The 22,361-nt window shown below is 35.6% G+C and overlaps 1 protein-coding gene across 5 annotated transcripts in view; it reads right to left on the bottom strand.

Annotated features, from left to right (window-relative positions):
• Nucleotides 1-22,361, bottom strand: part of NEK1 (NIMA related kinase 1) — a 207,060-nt gene that overhangs the window by 140,685 nt on the left and 44,014 nt on the right. For all 5 annotated transcript variants that reach the window (XM_055334525.1, XM_055334524.1, XM_055334523.1 and 2 more), the window contains 2 exons: nt 19,596-19,656; nt 16,977-17,128 (listed from right to left, as the gene is read on the bottom strand). In XM_055334525.1, coding sequence (XP_055190500.1) covers nt 16,977-17,128; nt 19,596-19,656 — 213 coding nt within the window. The remainder of the gene's footprint in view (nt 1-16,976; nt 17,129-19,595; nt 19,657-22,361) is intronic.

The raw sequence follows: 22,361 nt of genomic DNA on the forward strand, positions 1-22,361 counted from the left end.
TATAGTTAGATTTTTATTTTTAGATCCATCTAAAATAAATTTTTATTCATAGAATGAGCTGGGAATCTAAGTTTTTCTCTAGGAAATTCAATTACTTCCTAACAATTTATTGGCTGATACATTCTATTTCCCCACTGCTTTAAAATGCCTCATATATCCAAATTCACACACACATAAGGGTCAGTTTCTGGAATTCTTTATTCTAGTCCACATAACCATCCCTCTTTTCTTTTCTTTTCTTTTTTTTTTAACTGGGATATAAAGTCACCAATAGGAAAGTAGATAAAAGATTCACAAAGATGTTAGCAAAAATAAATACCCCAGTGGCTAAAATCCAAGTCACCCAGAAGCTCTCCATGTGTCTCCACAAATCCTACCTCTATCACAGAGTTAACCACCACCCTGACTTTTTTTTAACTACCATCTTGCTTTTCTTTATTGTTTTGTTCCTTACATATATCTATCTTCCTAAACAATAGTTTAGTAGTTTTTCTGATTCTGAGTTTTATATGAATAGAATTCATATAAACAATACACATTCTTTTGTATCTTGCTTCTGTTGATTAATATTGTTTTGGGGATTTATCTATATTATTGTTTCCATCTACATTAGTTTTTTTACTCATCTACAGTATTCCATTGACCTTGATTCCTTTTGTTCACAGTTATGTTGTATCTTTCTCATTAGGTCTATTTTAAAGAATTTCAGGGAATTTGTCTACTTCTTTCCATTTCATTTTGTAACTGATTATACATTTTTGCACATGACATTTGTGTCAGACTACTTACTGAATTCATTAAATGTTTTCTGCTGCTTCACAACAACTTTCTAAGTAAGTATTATATCATCAGTAAATCACATCTATGTTTTCTCTCTTCTACCAATATTTATGGTTCATATTTCTGTTTTTTAATTGCACTGGCTAGGGCTTCTGGCATTAAAAAAAAAAAGCAATCAGGCAATCATAGCAAACATCTTTCTCTTGTTCCTGACTTCAATAGTAATGTTTCCAATTGTTCATTATTAAATACAATTCTTGACATAGTTTCATATATATACGTGCGCGTGCACATACACACATATACACACATATAGATAACTGTATCAAGTCAAGAACTTTCCCTTTTATTTCTTGAATCAGTTCTTAGGTTTGTTTGTTTTTTTAAACTACTTTGAGGTATGATCGACATATATAAAGTTATACTATTTAATGTATACAACCCAAGAACTTTTTAAAACAAGAATCAGTGATGGTGCCTGGCTGGCTCAGTCGACAGAGCATGCAACTCTTGATCTTGAAGTTATAAGTAAATTCCAGCCCCACACTGGATGTAGAAATTACTTTAAAAATTATTTTAAAATGTCATTAAACAAATGAAATAAAAATTAGTGTTGAATTTTACTGAATTTTTCGTATCTACTGAGATAACTTATACATGGTTTCTTCTTCTAACCTAATAGAGTGAAATTATAGTAATAATCTTCCTACTGTTGAACCATCCCCCATATTCCTGAAATGAATCCTATTTGATAATTTGATAATTGTTATTCTTTTGAGAAATTGCTTGTCTTTTTAAAAATACTTTTTAAGGATTTCTACATGTGTGTTCATACGAATAACTGACACATGGTCTTTTCATTTTTATCTTGTGCTAAATACTCAAATTTTGTAAACAAGGTAAAGCCAGACGTATGATCAAATTTTCAAACAATTCGATATAAAATTCTAGATACCAAAAAAGGTAAGACGTATTTACAGGAAATTCTAAGTTATGGATCATGACCAGTTTTTACATTTTTCAACTACTGTAGGAAAAAATGAATATAAAGAATAGGACACTGTACAAAATTATTTACCTTTGTTGAATTTCAATATAAAGGAAAACAGATGTTACTTTAAAAAATTACTTCAGTGATCGTTTACAATTATTATCAAAGTAACTCAGCATTTTAAAAAGGTCTTTGGCAACAATTCCATTTCAACAGCAGCCATTTTTTTAGCAAAAGCCAATGCTCCAGTTTTATAAATTTTATAAAATGATACGAAGAAATATGTGCTAAAATTCTAAATGGCAAATCAGAATAAATAAAATGACCCTCAAATAGTATGAAGTTACTAAAATTAATAAAAAAGAATTAGAAAGACACATACAAGTTTATTTATACTAAAAGAATTCCAAAGATATTTGAAGTTTCTTTTTCAGAAAGCAACATGATATATAATTTAAATATAACTTCCTCCTTGTGAAATGCAACTTATTTCAATGAATACATTACTTAATATGAACACAATAAAATAATGCCTAGATTATGTAACACTATCCAGTGTGTTGATAAACTGATAAAATGAAAATGATTCTTTTTATAATGTGCTTTGCCAATTTAATTCATGACTTTCATAAACTAAATCCATTTTAATTTTTTTTTAAGTAAGCTCTATGCACAATGTGGGATGTGAAATTACAACCCTGAGATCAAGAGTCACATGTTTGCATACCAACTGAGCCAGTCAGGTGTCCCTAAACCAAATTCATTTTATTTATACAGTAAAAGTTAGCCTAAAGCTGCATAACCAATGTGGTAAGTGGTACTAAATCTCACACCATAAATAACTAGTGAGTTTACTACCCAAGAAGATCCAAGTAATAGGTTCCCAGAACCATCCTACCCCTTCACTACATTATTAGTTCCTAACTCCTAATCTCTAACTAAAATAAAATCTCTGTTCTTGACCCACTAAAAAGATTTTCCATCACTAATAGACAGTGATTCCAAATTTTAAAATAGTCAAGGGAGAGCACTGGGGTCACTGTTACTGACATGTAAGAAAAAAAATACAATTAGACATTATGCTCCTCACAGTATTACAAATGCAAAGTTAATATTTCAAAATATGTTATATACATAAAATTCAAATGCCTGGGTAGCTCAGTGGCTGAGTGTCTGCCTTCAGCTCAGGTCATGATCCTGGGGTCCTGGGATCGAGTCCCACATTGGGCTCCCCACAGGGAGCCTGCTTCTCCCTCTGCCTGTGTCTCTGCCTCTCTGTCTCTCATGAATAAATAAATAAAATCTTTTTAAAAAATAATTTAAATCAGTGGGTAGTGTTACACAGAAGCTTTTTAAAAATACACATTCCTTCTATAAAAAGGAGTATTATTTGGCAATAAGGAGGAATTAAATATTGATACATTCTACAACATGGTACATGTTATAACCTTGAAAACACTGTGCTAATAAGTAAAAAAAAGCCAGTCACAAAAGACCATATGTTGTATGATTCTATTTACATGAAATGTCCAGAATAAGCAAATCTACATGGAGACAAGTAGATTAGTTGTTGCCTAGGGCAGTAGGGGCAGGGGAAAGATGGGGAGTGAAAGCTAATAGGCAAAGGATTTTTTTGGAGGGGATGAAAATATTCTTAAGATAATTGTGATAGCTACACAACTCTGTGAACTCACTAAAAGCCATTTAATTCCAAAATTTAAATGGATGCATGATATAGTATATGAAATAAATCTCAGTAAAGCTATTTTTAAAATATACATATCCCCAAGAGTTGCAGAATCATAATTTCTGGACATAGAGCCCTTCATTCTATATTTTGAAAGGTTCCACAGCTTAACTCTTATCAGGTCTAGCATTGGTCTCAATATCTGTGAACTGCAACATCAATTTAAAAATATTAACACAAGTGACACAGATCTCACTATAAACAAACAGCTTTTAAACAGATTACACAGGAGCACCTGGGTGACTCAGTAGCTGAGCATCTGCCTTCAGCTCAGGTCGTAATCCTGGGGTTCTGGGATCCTGTCCCACATTGGGCTCTCTGCTCAGCAAAGAGCCTTCTCCCTCTGCCTAGGTCTCTGTCCTCTCTCTGTGTCTCTCATGAATGAATGAATGAATAAATAAATAAATAAATAAATCTTAAAAAAAAAAAAACCAACAGATTATCCTATAGTAAGCAGTAAGAAGAGTATGTTTAACTAAGGCACCTACGTACTCTAAGTTAAATGAAGACATCAGGGCAGTCCAGGTAGCTCAGCGGTTTAGTGCCGCCTTTAGCCCAGGGTATGGTCCTGGAGACCCGGGGTCGAGTCCCATATCAGGCTCCCCGCATGGAATGGAGCCTGCTTCTCCCTCTGCCTGTGTCTCTGCCTTTCTCCCTCTCTGTGTCTCTCATGAATAAATAAAATCTTTAAAAAGAAAAACAAATGAAGACATCAATTATATTCATCTCCACTGCCATATAAAAAAGATACTCAAATGTTTGTGAAATAAAAATATCAAGTTGTTTCTTTGAAATCACACAGGTATTTTCATATTTACACAGAAGAGAAAAAAACAGTAACACAAAACATCTGTATTAAGAAAAATGTTTTGTTTGCATTTCTTTTTAAAAATCAGAACCAGGGATCCCTGGGTGGCACAGTGGTTTAGCGCCTGCCTTTGCCCCAGGGCGCGATCCTGGAGACCCGGGATCGAATCCCACGTCGGGCTCCCTGCATGAAGCCTGCTTCTCCCTCTGCCTATGTCTCTGCCTCTCTCTCTTTCTCTCTCTCTCTCTCTCTCTCTCTGTGACTATCATAAATAAAATTTTAAAAAAAGTATTTAAAAAAATAAATAAAAAAAATAAAAAATAAAATAAAAAAATAAAAATCAGAACCAAAAAAAAAAATCCAGAACCAAAATACTAAAACATATTCATAGAGCTCCCTCTGGTGGCGTAAGAACAGAATCCTTTAAAAAAATAACATTACAGGAACCCGAACAGTTTCTATGACATGCAAATATTTTTATGATATGCCAAGCACTAATAACTTAATATTAGGTTAAATTTTTGCAATTAAAAAGTGCCAAGATAATACCATTAAGTGGTTATGCTCTGTTTTATAAACTTCGCATTTTCAAGCTTTTACCTCCTCAATGAACACACCAAATTTACACCTATTTATGGGAGCAATTTCTCCTGAAGAACTAAGGGCTGACTGGACAGCTTCTACATAACAAAAGATAGAAAGAACAGTGAGAGAGACAAAGAATGGTAGAAAAAGGGAACCTTCGGCCCCAATGCTGAGAATTGTAGTGGGGAGGGATAGCACTGAGGGATTGGGAGCAAACCTGTCTGCCCCAGGCACAGAAAAAAAAAGATCAGCTCTATAACTCTGTCAGGCAGCAAAGGAGCAACTAGAAATCTGTCTAGGTCCAAGTGGCTGGGGAGTGCCATGGTTTACACTCCCCCTCCACTATGAAAGCACAGACCAGATTAAGGTATAGACACCAAAGATGGCCTACCCACCTCATTATGCCCTGGGTCACTACCCCACAGCAGCCCCATTTAAAAGAGCAACCAGCATATAAAAGAGCCAGCCCTAAAACCCTACTAAGGGGGCAAGGAGAGCTGCTAATACTCTTTCTGGGCCAAATCAGAGGGGCTAGTGACCAACACAGTTTACGGTCCCCCTCCACCTTAGCAGCAGGAGCAGGGTACTGGTGCCCTAACTGGCCTCCCTTCAGTGGGCCCTGGGCCTCTAACTGACACCATATCTAGACATCAAGGTAGCCACAGGGCAGTACGCACAACACTAGCGGTCAGCACTCACTACAGCTCTAGCTTTTGCACCAAAGTGACACAGGTGTACGAAGCACCCCAGAACACACAGGCCTAGACCACTTGGGGCTCAGATAACTTACTAAGGCACCAGTGTTGCACGGTGCTACAGAACTTCCAAGCTGATGCCTGCTTCAGCTCCAGCTGCCACACCAGGGTGCTCCCTGAACAAAATGCCCCAAAACACCCTGCCTGTACTGCCCTCAGTTTCAGTCACCTTGTCTGGACACCCTCCATGCAGAGAGTACTAGAACACCCCAACCTATATCTAGTTCAAGGTACTCTCTGCATGTAGAAACATGGGACCCCCCCCCCCAAGTTACACTCTGTGCTGTTTGCTTCAGCGTCCTGACAAAGTGTCCTCTGCATTTAGAGTCCCCAGAAACTCCCTCCCAAGCCTGCACCCAGTTCAGTTTTACCTGTCCTGCCAGGGTTCTCACTGTATTGAGAGTTGCAGGATCCCTTGCTTGGACCTGTTTCAGCTTCAGCTGTCCTGCCAGGGCACCCTCTGCACACATAGCAACAGGTCGACTCTTGCCCACACCATCCCAACAAGGCAGCCCTAGTACAGAATGCCCTTTAAACTTCAGGCCACATCAGCCACAGCTCCAGTCACCACAAGTAATCAAACACACATAGTCTATATCAGGGACAATCATATACAAGATCATTCTTTCAAGTTTAGGAAAAGTAGCTGCTCCATATACTCCACAGACACAAATACAGAAAGGTAAGCAACATAGGGAGACAGAAGGATACACTCCAAAACAAGGCCACTCCTTCAAGACTGGGAGAGGTACTCTTTCACCCAATACATAGAAACAAAAAAGAGAAAGCAAAATGAGGAAATAAATATGTTCCAAAGAAAAGAACAAGACAAAAATCTCAGAAAAAAATCTAAATAGGGCAGCCCGGGTAGCTCAGTGGTTTAGCGCCACCTTCAGCCCAAGGCCTGATGCTGGAGACCCGGGATAGAGTCTATGCAGGGAGCCTACTTCTCCCTCTGCCTGTGTCTCTGCCTCTCTCTATGTCTCTCATGAATAAATAAAATCTTTTAAAAAATTAAAAAAAAAGACCTAAATAATATGGAGATAAATAATCAACCTAATAAAGAATTCAAAGATGCCACTGAACTCAGGAGAAGAATAGGTGAACACAGTGAGAACTTTGACAAAGAAAACATAAGAAAGGGACGCCTGGGTGGCTTAGCGTTTGAGCGTCTGCCTTTGGCTCAGGACATGATCCTGGGGTTCAGGGATCAAGTCCTGCATCGGGCTCCCTGCATGGAGCCTGCTTCTCTTCCCTCTGCCTATGTCTCTGCCTCTCTCTGTGTCTCTCGTGAATAAGTAAATAAGATCTTAAAAAAAAAAAAAGAAAACATAAGAAAGTACCAAACAAAACTCAGAGCTGAAGAATACAAAAACTGAACTGAAAAACACAATAGAGAGGTTCAACAGCAGACAGGATGAAGTACAAGTACAGATGAGTGAGCTAGAAGATAAAGTCATGAAACCTACCCAGACAGAGAATCAAAAAGAAAAAAGAATTAAAAATATGAAAATAACTTAAGGGACCTCTGAAACAACATCAAGTGGAATAATGTTTGCATTATATGGGTACCAGAAGGAAAAGAAAGAGAAAGGGGCATAAAACTTAACTGAGGAAATAATGGCTGAAAACTTCACAATTCGAGGGAAGAAAGTGAACATCTGGGTTCAGGGAGCCCAGAGAGTTCCAAATAAAATGAACCCAAAGAAAGTCACACCAACACACATTATAATTAAATGTCAAAAGTAAAGAGAGAATCTTAAAAACAGCAAGAGAAAAGCAAATTGTTACATACAAGAGACACCCCAGAAGGCTTTCGTTCAATTTTTCAGTAGGAAGTCTGCAAGCCAGAATGGAGTGGCACAACATATTCAAAGTGCTAAAAGGAAAAAGCTTACAACCTATGACTACCTGGCAAGATTATCACTCAGATTTGAAGGAAAGATAAAGAGTTTTCTGGACAAACAAAATAAGGGAGTTTACCACCATGAAATCAGCCTTAGAAAAAATATTAAAGGGTCTTCTTTAACTTGAAATAGCAATAATTAATAACAAGAAAACATACAAAAGTCTCACTGGAAATGGTAAAAATTAATCACTTATAAAGATACTAACAAGTTTAAAAAAAGAAAAAAGTAGTAAAACTAACTAAAACCATAATAATTAGTTAAGGGATACATAAAGCAAAACAATATATACAGTGACATCAAAAATATAACGTGGAAGGGGGAAAACACAAAGTTTTAGAATGTGTTCAAATTTAAGTTGCTGTCAACTTAAGCTCTCATACACATAGGATGATGTATATGTGAACCTCACAATATCACAATGCAAAAGCTTACAGTAAATGCAAAAAATAAAATGAAAAAAAAATCTAAAGATGACATTAAAGAAAGTCAGCAATACATAGAGGAAGAGAGAAAGAAGATGAAAGAAGAGAGAGGAACTATACAACAGCCAAAAACAATGAACAAAATGGCAATAACTACATATGTATCAATAATTAAGTAAAACAGACTACATTCTCCAGTCAAAAGACACAGAGTGGCTGAATGGATGTTTTAGAAAGACACACCTACATACTGCCTATAAGAGATTCACTTCTGAAGAGAAGACACACACAGACTGAAAGTGAATGGATGAAAAAGATACTCTATGCAAAAGAAAAGAAAGCTGGTGTAGCTATAGTCAGACAAAACAGACCCCCCAAAAAAAATTTTTAAAAACTATAATGAAGGACAAAGAGGGGCACTACATAATAAGCTAGTCCACCATGAAGATATAACATTTATAAATATATATGCAGGGCAGCCCAGGTGGCTCAGAGGTTTAGTGCCGCCTTCAGCCCAGGGCATGGTCCTGGATTCCCGGGATCAAGTCCCACGTTGGGCTCCCACATGGAGCCTGCTTCTCCCTCTGCCTATGTCTCTGCCTCTCTCTCTTTTTGTGTCTCTCATGAACAATAGATAAAAAATCTTTAAAAAAGAAAAAACAGGGATCCCTGGGTGGCTCAGGGGTTTGGTGCCTGCCTTTGGCCCAGGGCGCGATCCTGGAGACCTGGGATCGAATCCCACGTCGGGCTCCCGGTGCATGGAGCCTGCTTCTCCCTCTGCCTATGTCTCTGCCTCTCTCTCTGTGTGTGTGTGACTATCATAAATAAAAAATTTAAAAAAATAAAAAAATAATAAAAATAAAAAAGAAAAAATATATGCACCCAGTATAAAGCACCAAAATATATAAAGCAAGTATTAATAGACATAAAGAGAAAGATTGACAGCAACATGATAACGGGATGTTAACACCTCACTATATCACTGGATAGATCATACAGATAGAAAATAAGGAAACACTGGACTTAAAAGACTAGACCAGATGGACTTAATAGATTCACACAGGACATTCATCCAAAAGCAGTGAAATACACACTGTCAACTGCAAATGGAACATTCTCCAGGACAGATAATGTGTTAGGCCACAAAGTAAGGCTCAAAAATTCAAGAAGAGTGGAATCATATCGAGCATTTTTTCTGACCAGAATGTTGCAAAACTAGAAATCAGTGCTATAAGAACACTGGAAAAAACACACAAATATGTGAAGATTAAACAACACATTTCTGAACACTACTGAGTCACAGAAGAAATCATAAAATACTTAAAGACAAATGAAAACAGAAATATGGCACACCAAAATCTATGGGATGCAGCAAAAGCAGTTCTAAGAGGAAAATTCCTAGCAATACACGCCTACTTCAAGAAATAAGAGAAATATCAAACAACTAGCATCAATTTAACAATAGTTTCTCACTTCTAAACTTAACAATTTAAAGAAACTAGACAAAGAATAGTAAGTGAAGCCCAAAGGTTAGAAGGAAGGAAATAATAAAGATCAGTGAAATATAAATGAAATAAACCTTCAGGTAGACTCACCAAGAAAAAAAGGAGAAAGAGCTCAAATCAGAAATAAAAGAGGAAAACTTACAACTGATACCACAGAAATACAAAGAATCCTGAGACTACTATAAACAATCATATGCCAGATATAAGTGGATAAATCCCTAAATTTATAATCTTCCAAGACAGAATCATAAAGAAACAGAAATCTGAAAAAGAACAATTATTAGTAGAGGGGTTGAATCAATATTCAAAAATCTCCCAACAACAAAAAAAGTCCAGGACCAGATGACTTCACTGGTGAATTCTACTAAACATCCAAAGAAGATTTCATACTTATCTTCCTCAAACTCTTACAAAAAGTTAAACAAGGAAAACCTCCAAACACATTTTACCAGACTAGCATTACCCTAATATCAAAACTAGACAAGGACACTACAAAAAATATATATATTACAGCTACTAACCCTGAAGAACACAAATGTAAATATACTCAACAAAATATTACCAAACCAAAATAACAATACATACAAAGGACTATACACCATGATCAAGAAGTATTTATTCCAGGGATGCAAAGATGGTTCAACATCCACAATCTATCAATATAATAAATCACATTAACAAAATAAATGATAAAAACCACATATGATCATCTCAATAGATGCCAAAAAATAATTTGACAAAATTTAACATCATTTATAGTAAAAACTCTCACAAAGTAGATATAGATGGAATTTACCTCAACATAATAAAGCCATCTATGGTGGACCCACAGCTCACATTATACTCAATGGTAAAAAGACAAAAGTTTTTCCTCTATGATCAGAAACCAAACAAGGACGCTCATTATTTTTATTCAACATAGTACTGGAAGTCCCAGGCAAGTAAAAGAAATAAAAGGTATCTAAATTGGAAAGGAAAAATAAAACTGTCAGTATTTGCAGGTGACACGATACTATATATAAAAAAAACCCTAAAGATTACACCAAAAAACTAGTATAAGTAATAAAAGAATTTAGTGAAGTTGCAGGATAAAAAATTAATATACGAAAACCTGTTGTGAAAAAAAAAATCTGTTGTGTTTCTATACACTAATAACAAATTCTCAGAAAAAAAATTAAGAAAACTATTCAATTTGTTCAAAATGATATAACACACAGGAATAAATTTAACCAATAAGATAAAAAACTATACCTCTATAAAAACTATAGAATAAAAGATAAAAGAAACTGAAGACCACACAAACAAATGGAAAAATATTCCATGCTCATGGGTTGGAACAATTAATATTGTTAAAATGCCCATAATAGGGGATCCCTGGGTGGCGCAGCGGTTTGGCGCCTGCCTTTGGCCCAGGGCGCGATCCTGGAGACCCGGGATCGAATCCCACATCGGGCTTCCGGTGCATGGAGCCTGCTTCTCCCTCTGCCTGTGTCTCTGCCTCTCTCTCTCTCTGTGACTATCATAAATAAATAAAAATTAAAAAAAAAAAATGCCCATAATACCCAAAGCAATCGCGGATCCATTGCTATCCCTATCAAAATTCCAATAAAATGTTTCACAGAAATAGAAGAAATAATTCTAATAATTTTAGGATAATTCTATTCTAATTTTGTGTAGAACCACAAAAGACCCCAATAGTCAAAACAATCTTGAGAAAGAAGAACGAACAAAACTAGAGGTATCACGCTCCCTGACTTCAAACTACACTTGACCTATGAACATGAATATAAACCACATGGATCCACTTATTCATAGATTTTTTACAGTACTGAAAACGTAGGTTTCTTAAAATGTTTTTCTTTAAAACATTTTTTCTCTAACTTACTTTATTGTAAAAATACGATATATAGTACTTATAGCATAGAAAATACATGTTAACTGAATGTTTATGTTATCAGTAAGGCCTCCAGTCAAAAATAGGCTATTAGTTAAGTTTTGGGAAAGTAAAAGTTATACACATATTTTCCACTGCATGGGAAATTTGTGCCCTTAAACCCCTGCCTTGTTCAAGCATCAACTACATACTCCAAGCTACAATAATCAAAACATATGGTATTGGCATAAAAATAGACACAAAGATAAACAGAACAGGGTCGAGGAATAAACTCATATATACATATACACACACACACATATATATGTACATGGACAATTAATTGACAACAAAGGAGGCAAAAATATACAACTCTTTAAAAGAGTACAGTCTCTAAAAAATGGTGTTGGGAAAACTGTACAGTTCAACACAAAAGAATAAAACTGGACAATTTCCTTACACCATATTTAAAAAAATCAACTCAAAATGGATTAAAGATTTGAATGAAAACCTTAAACTATAAAATTCCTGGAAGCAGGCAGTAGGTTCCTTGACATCTGTCTTAGCAATGTTTTTTTGGAACTGACTCCAAAGGTAAAGGAAACAAAAGCTTCTGCACAATGAAGGAGTCATCACCAAAATGGAAAGTAGCTTAATGAATGGGAGAAAAAATATTTGCAAATCAAAAAAAAAATTTGCAAAAAATATTTGCAAATCATATATCTGATGAGAGGTTAATATACAAAATATATAAAGAGTACATACAACTCAATAACAACAAAAAGTTAATCTGATTAAAAAACAGGCAGCGTAATGCATAGACATTTTTCAAAAGAGACACATAGATAGCATAACAGGCACTAGTCAGAATGGACAGTATCAAAAAAGCCAAGAAATAACAAGCGTTGACAAGGATGTAGAGAAAAGGGAACCAACCTTAGAGCACTACTGGTTGTTATGTAAATTTGTGCAGCCACTACAGAAAACACTATGGAGGTTCCTCAAAAACTACAAATAAAGCTACCAAAGGATCCAGCAATTCTACTAGTAGGTATCCATACAAAGGGAATGAAAATGCTAGTTTGAAACAATGTATATACCCCTATGTTCATTGTCTTTAACCCTACTAAATACTATTAAAATATTAAAGAATATTGCTTTCCTGATTCGAATTTTTCCCCCCTTTTCAGTTCAAACTCATTTCCCTTTTATTAAAGTCCAAGTTACCATTATATGGTTTGGTACTCGATAACGGAAAACTTGTTTGAATAAGGTAATTTGTTATCATCAGCATTTCCAGGTGATTGTCTACAATTAAGTAGCATTATGAATAAACCTTGCGAAGCCCATCCGTGGGGCTTATACTCTGTCAAGGCCCAGTTCCTCTGGAGTGGAGATTTCCAGTTCATCTAAAATGAGTCTAAGTTCCTAGATGACACAGGGGTAGAGCTCCTCATGAGGTCTTACTTTGTCTTTAACAACCTTGAGGATGTGAACTACATTAGCAAAATCATTAGGTGTCTACATGCCTGCAAAGCAGCATCCACATGATACTGGGTTCCAGAACCAGATCACAGCCAACAACCGTCTTCATCCCTTTATTCAATTTGTAGGCATCAATATCTGGCTTGTTGAAATATGTCACCCAGTGGACAGCAAACTCCTCAGTAGCAACAAACTGACTAGACAGTGGGTAGTGGCAGTACAGTGGTGCCTGGGTGGGGTACAAGAAGCCTCAAGGGCTGGCACAAGAGACTGTCTGCTGCTACAAAGTAGCACTGAACACGATGACCATGGCAGTATGCAGTCTAAGCCAAAATTTAATCATTTATTCACTAATTTTAAAAAATCTTATTAAACACCCACTTTGTGCAAAACGTGGTCCCTAACTTCAGAGAGAGGAGTCTAATAAAACAGCATTAGAAGATACATATGAGGTGCTAAAGGAGTTATAAAAGTCTTCAGAAAACAATTTATCTGAGTGTTTCCTACCTCCCTTAGATCAGTGGAGAACTATAAACATCAATACCACACTACCTATGCAGCAGCACTCCTGGACATAATGCCAATATTATACTCTTTAATCTACAAGCTAACAATATGAACAGTCCTCACACAAATTGCTCCTTTTGCTTTTTATCAAGCCTATCTCCCTTTAGTTAAACTGTAATGCTTGAGGACAGAAGAAACAGTGTCTTTACTTTGTATTAAGGGCTCACAAAATACAGTATCAATATCACAAGCACCTACCGTAGGAAAGAGTCAAAGAAAAGAGCATTTTAAAAACAAGGAAGGGGAATGTAATGAACAAAGGAACAAAAAAGTACATACAAGGTCTAGTTATTAAGTTACTAAGTTCAGTTTAGTTCAGATTCACAATTCTGTAGCATTATAGAGACTGGTGGATGCAGGTTCTAAAAAGTGCTCAATATACAAACATAAATACAGTATTTATTTGGTAGGGTATCACCTTTGCCACTGAATATTTTCTATATGAGCATATTCTATGTTTTTTTATGTCAATAAGCTGGTGTTAGATATGAATTCTTAGGAACAACAGGTAAAGGAATTATATTAATTTGTAATATCTTTAGTGCTACTACTGATAATCTTAGCGGATTACTTCTCTAAAGAAAATAGTTATTAAAACTCTTTTTTTTTCCTACTATTTACCCTCATGGAATAAAGACACATCCCAGTGGCGGTTTTTGGTTTGTTTTTTTGTTTGTTTGTTTGCTAAGATTTTATTTATTTATTCATGAGAGACACACAGAGAGGCAGAGCACAAGTAGAGGAGAAGCAGGCTCCTCACAGGGATCCCGATGTGGGACTCGATCCCAGGACCCCGGGATCACACCCCGAGTCGAAGGCAGGTGCTCAACCGCTGAGCTACCCAGGTACCCCCATCCCAGTGTTCTCAAAAGTTAACCATTATTGTTTCTCTGCAGTTTTTAGTTTTTTAATACTTATCAATTTGCTAAACACAGTAACAAAATGGGTATTCTGGATAGTTCTTTAAAAGAATGAATAACAACCAAAAATTTTAGCTCAGGGTGTGATCCTGGGGCTCCTGGGATCAAGTCCTGCATCAGGATCCTTGCAGGGAATTCCCTTGCAGGGAATCTGCTTCTCCCTCTGCCTATGACTGCCTCTCTGTGTCTCTAATAAATAAATACAATCTTTAAAAAGGAAAAAAAAGAGAGAGAGAGAGAGGAGAGGGACATTGAAAATAACTAGTAAAAATCTTGGGATCCACATAGGACAAAGATGTTGTGGAGGCAGAGTCCTCCAGGAATAAGCTGGAAACACAGAAAGTAGTGGTAAGTCATAGGATGCTTATAACTGAAACTATGGAAGAGTTGCTATAACTGATAATGATAAATGTCATGGTATGATTACAGGTGAGGGCGGTAGACAAAATCATTGAAAGAGAACAATCAAGAAAATTAAAGACTGTGTAATATTGGAAGAATCATTTTTTTTTTTTTTTTTTGGATACTGAATTCACCAAGATACTGAATCCCAAGTGTGGAAGGGTGACCAGGAGTCAAGTGTTAAAATCTAAAAATGACAGTCTGTAGATGACCCTAACACAGAGGGTTAACAGGTGATAGAGTCTGGTAGCAAAAGCCTCAAAAGTTTGGGGGAGAGGATGGTTAGGGTGCAGGGAAGAATGCTGCAGTGAGAAGCAAGGAAAACACCTTCCTCATTCTACTTTAGACGCAGTGGTATTAAGGGATTAGAGAAAGCAGTCACTGTGTAAGAGAGCTGTACAACAGTATGTTCAGGGACAAGAAAGGTTTTAGAGCAAAAAGATGAAGAAAATGTCTACAAGTTTAGAATACAGGGGATTTTGCTGGTAATGTGCTATAGAGGGCTTTCTGGAAGAGTTCAGGGAGATATGCAAGAGGGTGGGGGTCAGATTAGGGTACAACCAGACCATATGGAGAGACCAGCTAATGAAGGAAAAGTCAGGAGGTCCAGGGCTTCTGGTGATTAAAGAAGAGGGATAAAACATATGCTGGAATTGGTCTATTACACCTAGACAAGTGTTATATGGAAAGATGGAAGGAAAGGAGGGAGGGAGGGAAAACTTGTGTGCCAGTTATATTGCCTCTCAAATGCAAATTCACCCTTCATAGTCCTCCTTCTGAGAAGCTAGATAATATAAACACTTCCTTGCTTGCTAACATGTTAAGCTTTGTCAGCAGCTGATTTTGAAAGGTGCAGAGGACATGGCTTCTGTTTCTGATTAGCAGGCTTTCTTTCTTCTTGTTCCCGTGGCATGTGGGGCACACTGACATTCACCCCTGTGTGGGCAGCTTTCAGGAGAGTTCTGCTGCTGCCCTGCCAGCTTCCCTGTGATTTTTAGCAAGCCTCAAGGCCAACTTCCCACCACCAAATTCTGCTGGTGACCCAACTGGCATCCCAGCCTACTACCAAAGAGTTCAGCAACACTGGCAACTTCCACCTGCAGCACTCCAGCAGGCTTCCTAGTAGATTCAGTGATTCCCAAGCAGCTTCCCAGTACATTTCACTGGCACTCTAGGCAGGTTCCCAGGAACTTCAGCAGCTCTACAGTGGAAAGTTTTATGAATGCCAGCCTCAGCCTATGACACCTCAGTGAACGCCACCATCCAGTGGGTTATAGCCATACTATAACCAATCAGGTTTGAATCTCAGCCGTTAAGGGTGGGGTTGGGGAGATCTTCCAAAATCTATTCCTTCTTTGGGTATTGTGTCTTACTGCTAGGAGTAGTGGCTGCTTCCCATATCTGCTGTTCCTATATTCTCTAGAGTTCTTTATCCCTTAAAGTTAATTCCCTAAACATAGTTACTAATTATTTATATTAAACTCTCCTCAAATTATTATGTGTTTTTTTTTCTCCTGACTGGATGCTTACTTATACAACTTATTTGAAGACTAATTTACAGTAATTATTTGAACTGCCTTATGATAGATTTTAATTCAGATTTCTCTTACAGCAGTGTTCACTATTCATATATATCTAAACACATGTGTAGGTACATATGCATGCATGGACTACATGCATATGCATATGTAGTCCAAAATAAAACAGGTTTCATATGCCAAAGTATGCAGCTACTGACATGAAAAAAACGTCAAATTCCTGCAACCAAACTGTGTTCTTGGGAATTTTACCTAAACGCTACAGGCCTTACTTTTTTCATCTGAAATATTATAGACTGTATAATAACATTCCTTCCAGCTCTATGATTCTGATTTATTTGGTTGTGAATTCTCAAATACAAAATTTTCCCACATTTTATAAAGTATATTATATTTACTTGATTTATGCACAAAAATAAATGGCTCTGCTTAGGTTGTTCAAAAGTGATTTCACTGATGATGTCACTCTCTTTTTATTGCACCAACTACTTAATATATCTACTAATATTTCTTTGTGACTTCTGTTAGTCTTCTTAGTTTTAGAAGACTGGTGAAGCAGAGAATAGCAATATTCTTTAGTAATTTAATAAAAACAATCTTATATGAGTATCAAGATACTGAATTGAGCTGCAATAAAAAAGATCAAGTTAAATTTGTTACTAATATACAGTTTGTAATATGATCATACCTGTTTATGTTTTTGAAGTGGTTTCTTTTCATGCAATTTTTTATCTCCAAATTTCTTATATGTTAAAGGTACTCCATATTTAGCAGCAGGCTTTGTAATTTTCTGAGCAGACACAACAGAAGCCAAGCTTTGTCCTGAAGCTGGTCTTTTAGCTACATGAAAAGATACAGAGAGTTTTTCCTAGAGTTGTTGATATTAAGTCTTTAATTTCAAAATTCTTCAAGATAACTTTTTCATTTTTATAATCATTGACAGCATTTGAGACTTTAAAAATCCTGTTCACTCCTTTACACATGCCTTCATTATAACTATTTGATATTAAAGCCATTTTGGATTTTAAAAAAGCAAAAAGCCATGCATCTTTAAGATGTTGAAATTTCTCATATGAAAAAAAAGCACATCCCTAAAACTGACTATGGGTGATGACTGTATGTATCTGTGAATATACTAAAAACAATGAATTGTAGACTTTAAGTGGGTGAACTGAATGGTATAGAATTATAACTCAATAAAGCTGTTAAAAATATTTTTAAAAACATTTACTGTTTTAGAAATCACTCTCAAAACTAGCACATAAATTTCAAGAGCAACTATTAAACACTAATACAATCACTCTGAGCAACTTTAATACTTTCTTCATCTACAGTCTGAATGATGTCTATACCTACAGACCTACAGAAAAACAAACACTTTAAAACAATCATTATAGCACAGGGTACCCTGAAATGGGTATCTTTATACACTATCAGTGGGAATATAAAATGGTCAAACTTTCTAGAGAGCAATCTACATCAAGAACAATGTTTATGGATTGCTTTCAAAGAAATAATCAGAGATATATAAAAATTTATATACAAGGATAGGCCCTAGAGCAATTATTTATCCAATTCTTTTTTTAAATATATTTTACTTATTTGAGAGAGAGTGAGCAGGAGCAGGGTACGGGGGGGGGGGGGGAAACAGAGGGAGTGGGAGAAGCAGACTCCCTGCTAAGCAGGAAGCCTGACATGGGGCTTGATCCTTGGACTCCAGGATCAAAATCCGAGCCAAAGACAGACACCCAACTGACTGAGCCACCTTATGTGGCTCATATGCCCCTTATGTATCCAATTCTTAATGAAGCCTAGATAAAGTTCAGTCCAAGAACAATAATAAATTCAAGAAAAACACTTAAACTGAAGAAATTTAAAGGAAAGTCTACTATTTATATCTCTCAAAGATATTAACTAGGAACTAGGAAAAGTGGAAGAAAAAAATTTCCCTCTGAGAGTTCAACTGTGAGATGAAATCAGAATACATATATACAACATCATAACACTGTAACTTGGCTAAATGTATTAAAACAATCAAAGAAATGCATATACTGGTACACATACTGAAGAAGGAACTAAAGTCACAAAAGTATAAAAATGATTCCCAAGAGAAAAATATTGAATAGCTCCCAATTACTTCCAGAAAAGAGGGGAATCTGATTTGGGGGTATTTCTCAGTGAAAAGGCTACCAGTAGGATAAAGCTTAATATGGGGAGATGGAGCCCATAAAGTATCTATTAGCCCATCAGCAATAAAATTTCTATTTTAGCCTCATGCTATTCCACATTTCATTCATCCAACTCCTGTTAAAATAAAATAACTTTCTAATTCCTATGTAGGCTTATCTAACTGGAAAGAATGTGCTGACAAGGAGTAATTCTGGTCTCTCTGACAATGAGGCTTTGATTAAGATTTGACTTCTCATGAGGGCTGGCTGCCAGGAGAGACATTGCTGATTCTGCTGTGTCTCTCTTGTGAATTTTGTTTAGAGTAAACTGATTTCCCAGGGACTGACAATCTCCACACACTGAGAGGACGGGTCTAAGGGTCTTTAGGAAGAGCTAAATATGGCTGGCCTTACCACTGTCATACCACTTCCAGCCAACATGGACTCACTGTCATAATATGGTATTTATTTTTATTAATTTACTCAAACTCAAAATGGAGAACATGCAAAGCATTATGTTTGAAAAACAATATACTCTTCAAATCTTACATAACTTCTGATTTTAAAAATCCATTGTGAAATCAGCCTATGAAGAAAAAATATAATTTCCTTCTCATACACACACACACACACACACACACACACACACACACACACAGTATATAACCATACTGACAATCCTACAAATGGTCTCCTGCTACAGGCCACAGTAAAAGAAAATTAACCTTGGTAAGGTACCTGACTTCATAATAATTCGCTTTTTAAAAATTTTAGAATATGAAGTATTTTTCAAAGAAAGATATATAAAGATTTACACTTAACTAAGACATTTTATGAAAATCTGCTCAGAATATCAGCTAAGCAACTGATAAAGACGAAAGACTTCAAGATAGATTTCATTTAAATAAGGCAGACAAGAAATGGAAATTTTATTATTAATTCATCAGAAAGTGTTGTATACTGTCATAAGTCAAAAATAATTTAAAGATTCATTTCCTTCTGGGCTAAATTTACCTACAATTAACCCCAACTTATTATATCTACATATATCTCTAGTATAATTAGAAAGTATTACTAATTAGTATTAGTATATTGTTTATTGCATACAGGTTAAAGGACTCATATTAAATTTCATTTACCTGGTATAGGCTGCGCTCCACACTTGGAAAATGTTTTTAGACAAAATTCTTCTGCAATAAGCTTAGATTGAAAGAGGACAAAGTTAGAAAAGATGTTAAATTTCCAAAATAAAAAACCTACCCATTAATCAGATTACATTTTCCCCCCTTTTCAGTTATACAATATGCTATCAGATAAACTGTATTTATTCAACCTTAGTAATTCATTCACCAAAGCCCTCTCATCCTAATTCCCTTCGACTCATAAACTTTATTACTTTTCCAGACATGTTCTCTTCTCAAATTAACCTAATGAAGAACAAAGGCCCACACAAACTCAGCAATTTAACACAATTATGTCTTATCTGGAAAAGCTTCTATGTTCTATATACAGCCAAATCCCTCGTTTACCTCAAAACTATTAATCTCTTAATTACCCCTTTCTCAGATTAACCTATCAGTTATTTCAACTTTACTCTGAATCTTCTCTGTATCTTCAATGAGTTTTCACTCCTATTAATATGTAATTGTAAAGATACTCATGGAAAAATATTCAATTATTCTTACATAATTCAACAAGTATCTCTTTTTACTATTACTAAAATACTCCAGGTCCTATTCCCTAGCATTCATGAACATCTTTGAGAAGCAAAAATCATTAGTATTTCCCGCAAGTCATTTTTCCTCCCTATTCACTGTTTTTTTTTTTTTAAGTGCGAAACTATGACACCAACAAAGATTTAACTCAGTTTAAACCTGCTTTTTCTTATGAGGTGGGGAAAGGAAAGCAAATTAATTTTTTCTTTTTTCAAGAGAAATGAGGCCTGCTGGAGAGAATATGCACACAGCAGTGGAACAGAAGCTCCAACAGGCAAAAAACCATGACTGAGATGGTCATTTGTCCCCTTAAGGGTCCCCCAAAAAGCAGTTTTCAAGTCTCCTACTGGCAGAATCAGCATCACCAGGGACATATTAAATGTGGAAATTGTCAGGCTCCCACCTCAGAATCACTAAAATAGAAATTGTAGTGATAGGACCCAGCAATGCCTTCCAAGTGATTTTTTTTTTTTAATGTATGGTAAAGCTTGAAAACCACTGCACCAAAAAATAAATTAAGTGAAGGTGTGGTTCACAGGCAATTCTGAGCAGAGTGTATTTTCTCTTCTAAACACCTGCATGTTTTCCCTTTCTTTTGCATGGAAGAAAATGGGTGCTTTATCAACTCCAACGTGCCCCAAACTGGCTAGTTTCTGTCATTGTTTGAATGTGAGTCTTTCTTTTTTGTATGAATGCAAATATGAACTAAGAGATGGGGCATAAAGAATCGAAGAAGATTCTGAAATCTCTATGCTGTGTTGTCCAATATAGTTGCCATCCATATGTAGTTATTTTGATGAAAATTTTAAGTAAATTTAACTTAGAATTCAGCCCTTTGGTCACACTAGGCACATTTTAAGTATTCAATAACCACAAGTGGCTAGTGGCTACAATGCTGGGCAATGCAGATATAAAACATATCATAGAAAGCACTACTATTGGACAGCACCTATATTCCTAAGAAATCAGAGCTTATCCGTGATTTGTCAAGCTTCCTTCAAGGTGTGTAAGATTGCAAATTAAGCTCTATTAAGCTCTGGCTGACAGAATTTAGGAAGAAGAGATTTTTTAAAAACCTACAGAACATTACAGTAGTTCATATGTTATACAGTAAAGCTCACAAATTGTTTCAAAGTTAAAGCCTTTAAAAATGTATTATAAACTTTCTCACTAGAATACTGAATAAGTGATATATAGCAGAAAATAAAACTTAGGAACCAAAGAAGAGATTTTCATAAAAAATGAAATCTAGGTGATGTCTAAATAGCAACAAAGAGCTATTCATATACTAAAACATACTATCAAATATTCCACTTGTTAATAATTTGTCCTTTTTTCTTTGCATATAATAAATTTTGATACATGAGGCTTGAACATTTTCTTTCATTGCTGGCTAGCTGAATTCCAGTGCTTCAACCTTGAAACTGTATGTCTGAACTATGGTTTTTTGGGGGAGGGGGTCTCAGCAAGATTCAGTGAAGTTATTCTTTCTTCGCCAGTGGTTGCCAAAAAAACAATAGTATATTGCATCATAAATCTGTCCTTGAAAATATTACTTCTAACAAAGGAGTCTTATAAGACACCTATGTTTCAGAGATTCTTGCTATGTCATATATAATTAACCTTCAATCTATACATTTTACTTGGCTTTTTGTGAACTAATTTTGTGTTCTCCTGGTAGTAACAGTTAAATCCACATCTCTGTTTTCTGAAAATTGTTTGCAGATATTCTATTAAGTCAGAGAATATATGACATGTCCCTCTTAGCCCATGAGCATATAAAAGTAATAAAACTATGACTTTGTTAGATGCATGATTTACAGAGTTTAACAGTGATTATTTAAATTAACAAAGGCCATACAGAATATGTAATAAATAATTCCAGTTTCAAGTGATCATACTTGTATCAAAAACTTGTAGAAATGATTTGATATAATTTTTTAGTAAATCTGGTCAAAGTAAAATTCAGTTCAACTCAACAAATATTTATTATACATGTGAGTACTAGAGGAAAAATTTTAAATCAACAATCTGTTATACATATAAATGCCCACAAAACTTCCAATAATTGCCAAATAGAATATAATTATAATACCTTAAGATACTAACATATACATATTAGTATAATAAAATGACACATTGATAATATCTAATATATACTGAATATATTGAGCACTTATTACATGCTAG

Source organism: Nyctereutes procyonoides, unplaced genomic scaffold, assembly GCF_905146905.1.
Source record: "Nyctereutes procyonoides isolate TBG_1078 unplaced genomic scaffold, NYPRO_anot_genome, whole genome shotgun sequence".
NCBI lineage: Eukaryota > Metazoa > Chordata > Mammalia > Carnivora > Canidae > Nyctereutes > Nyctereutes procyonoides.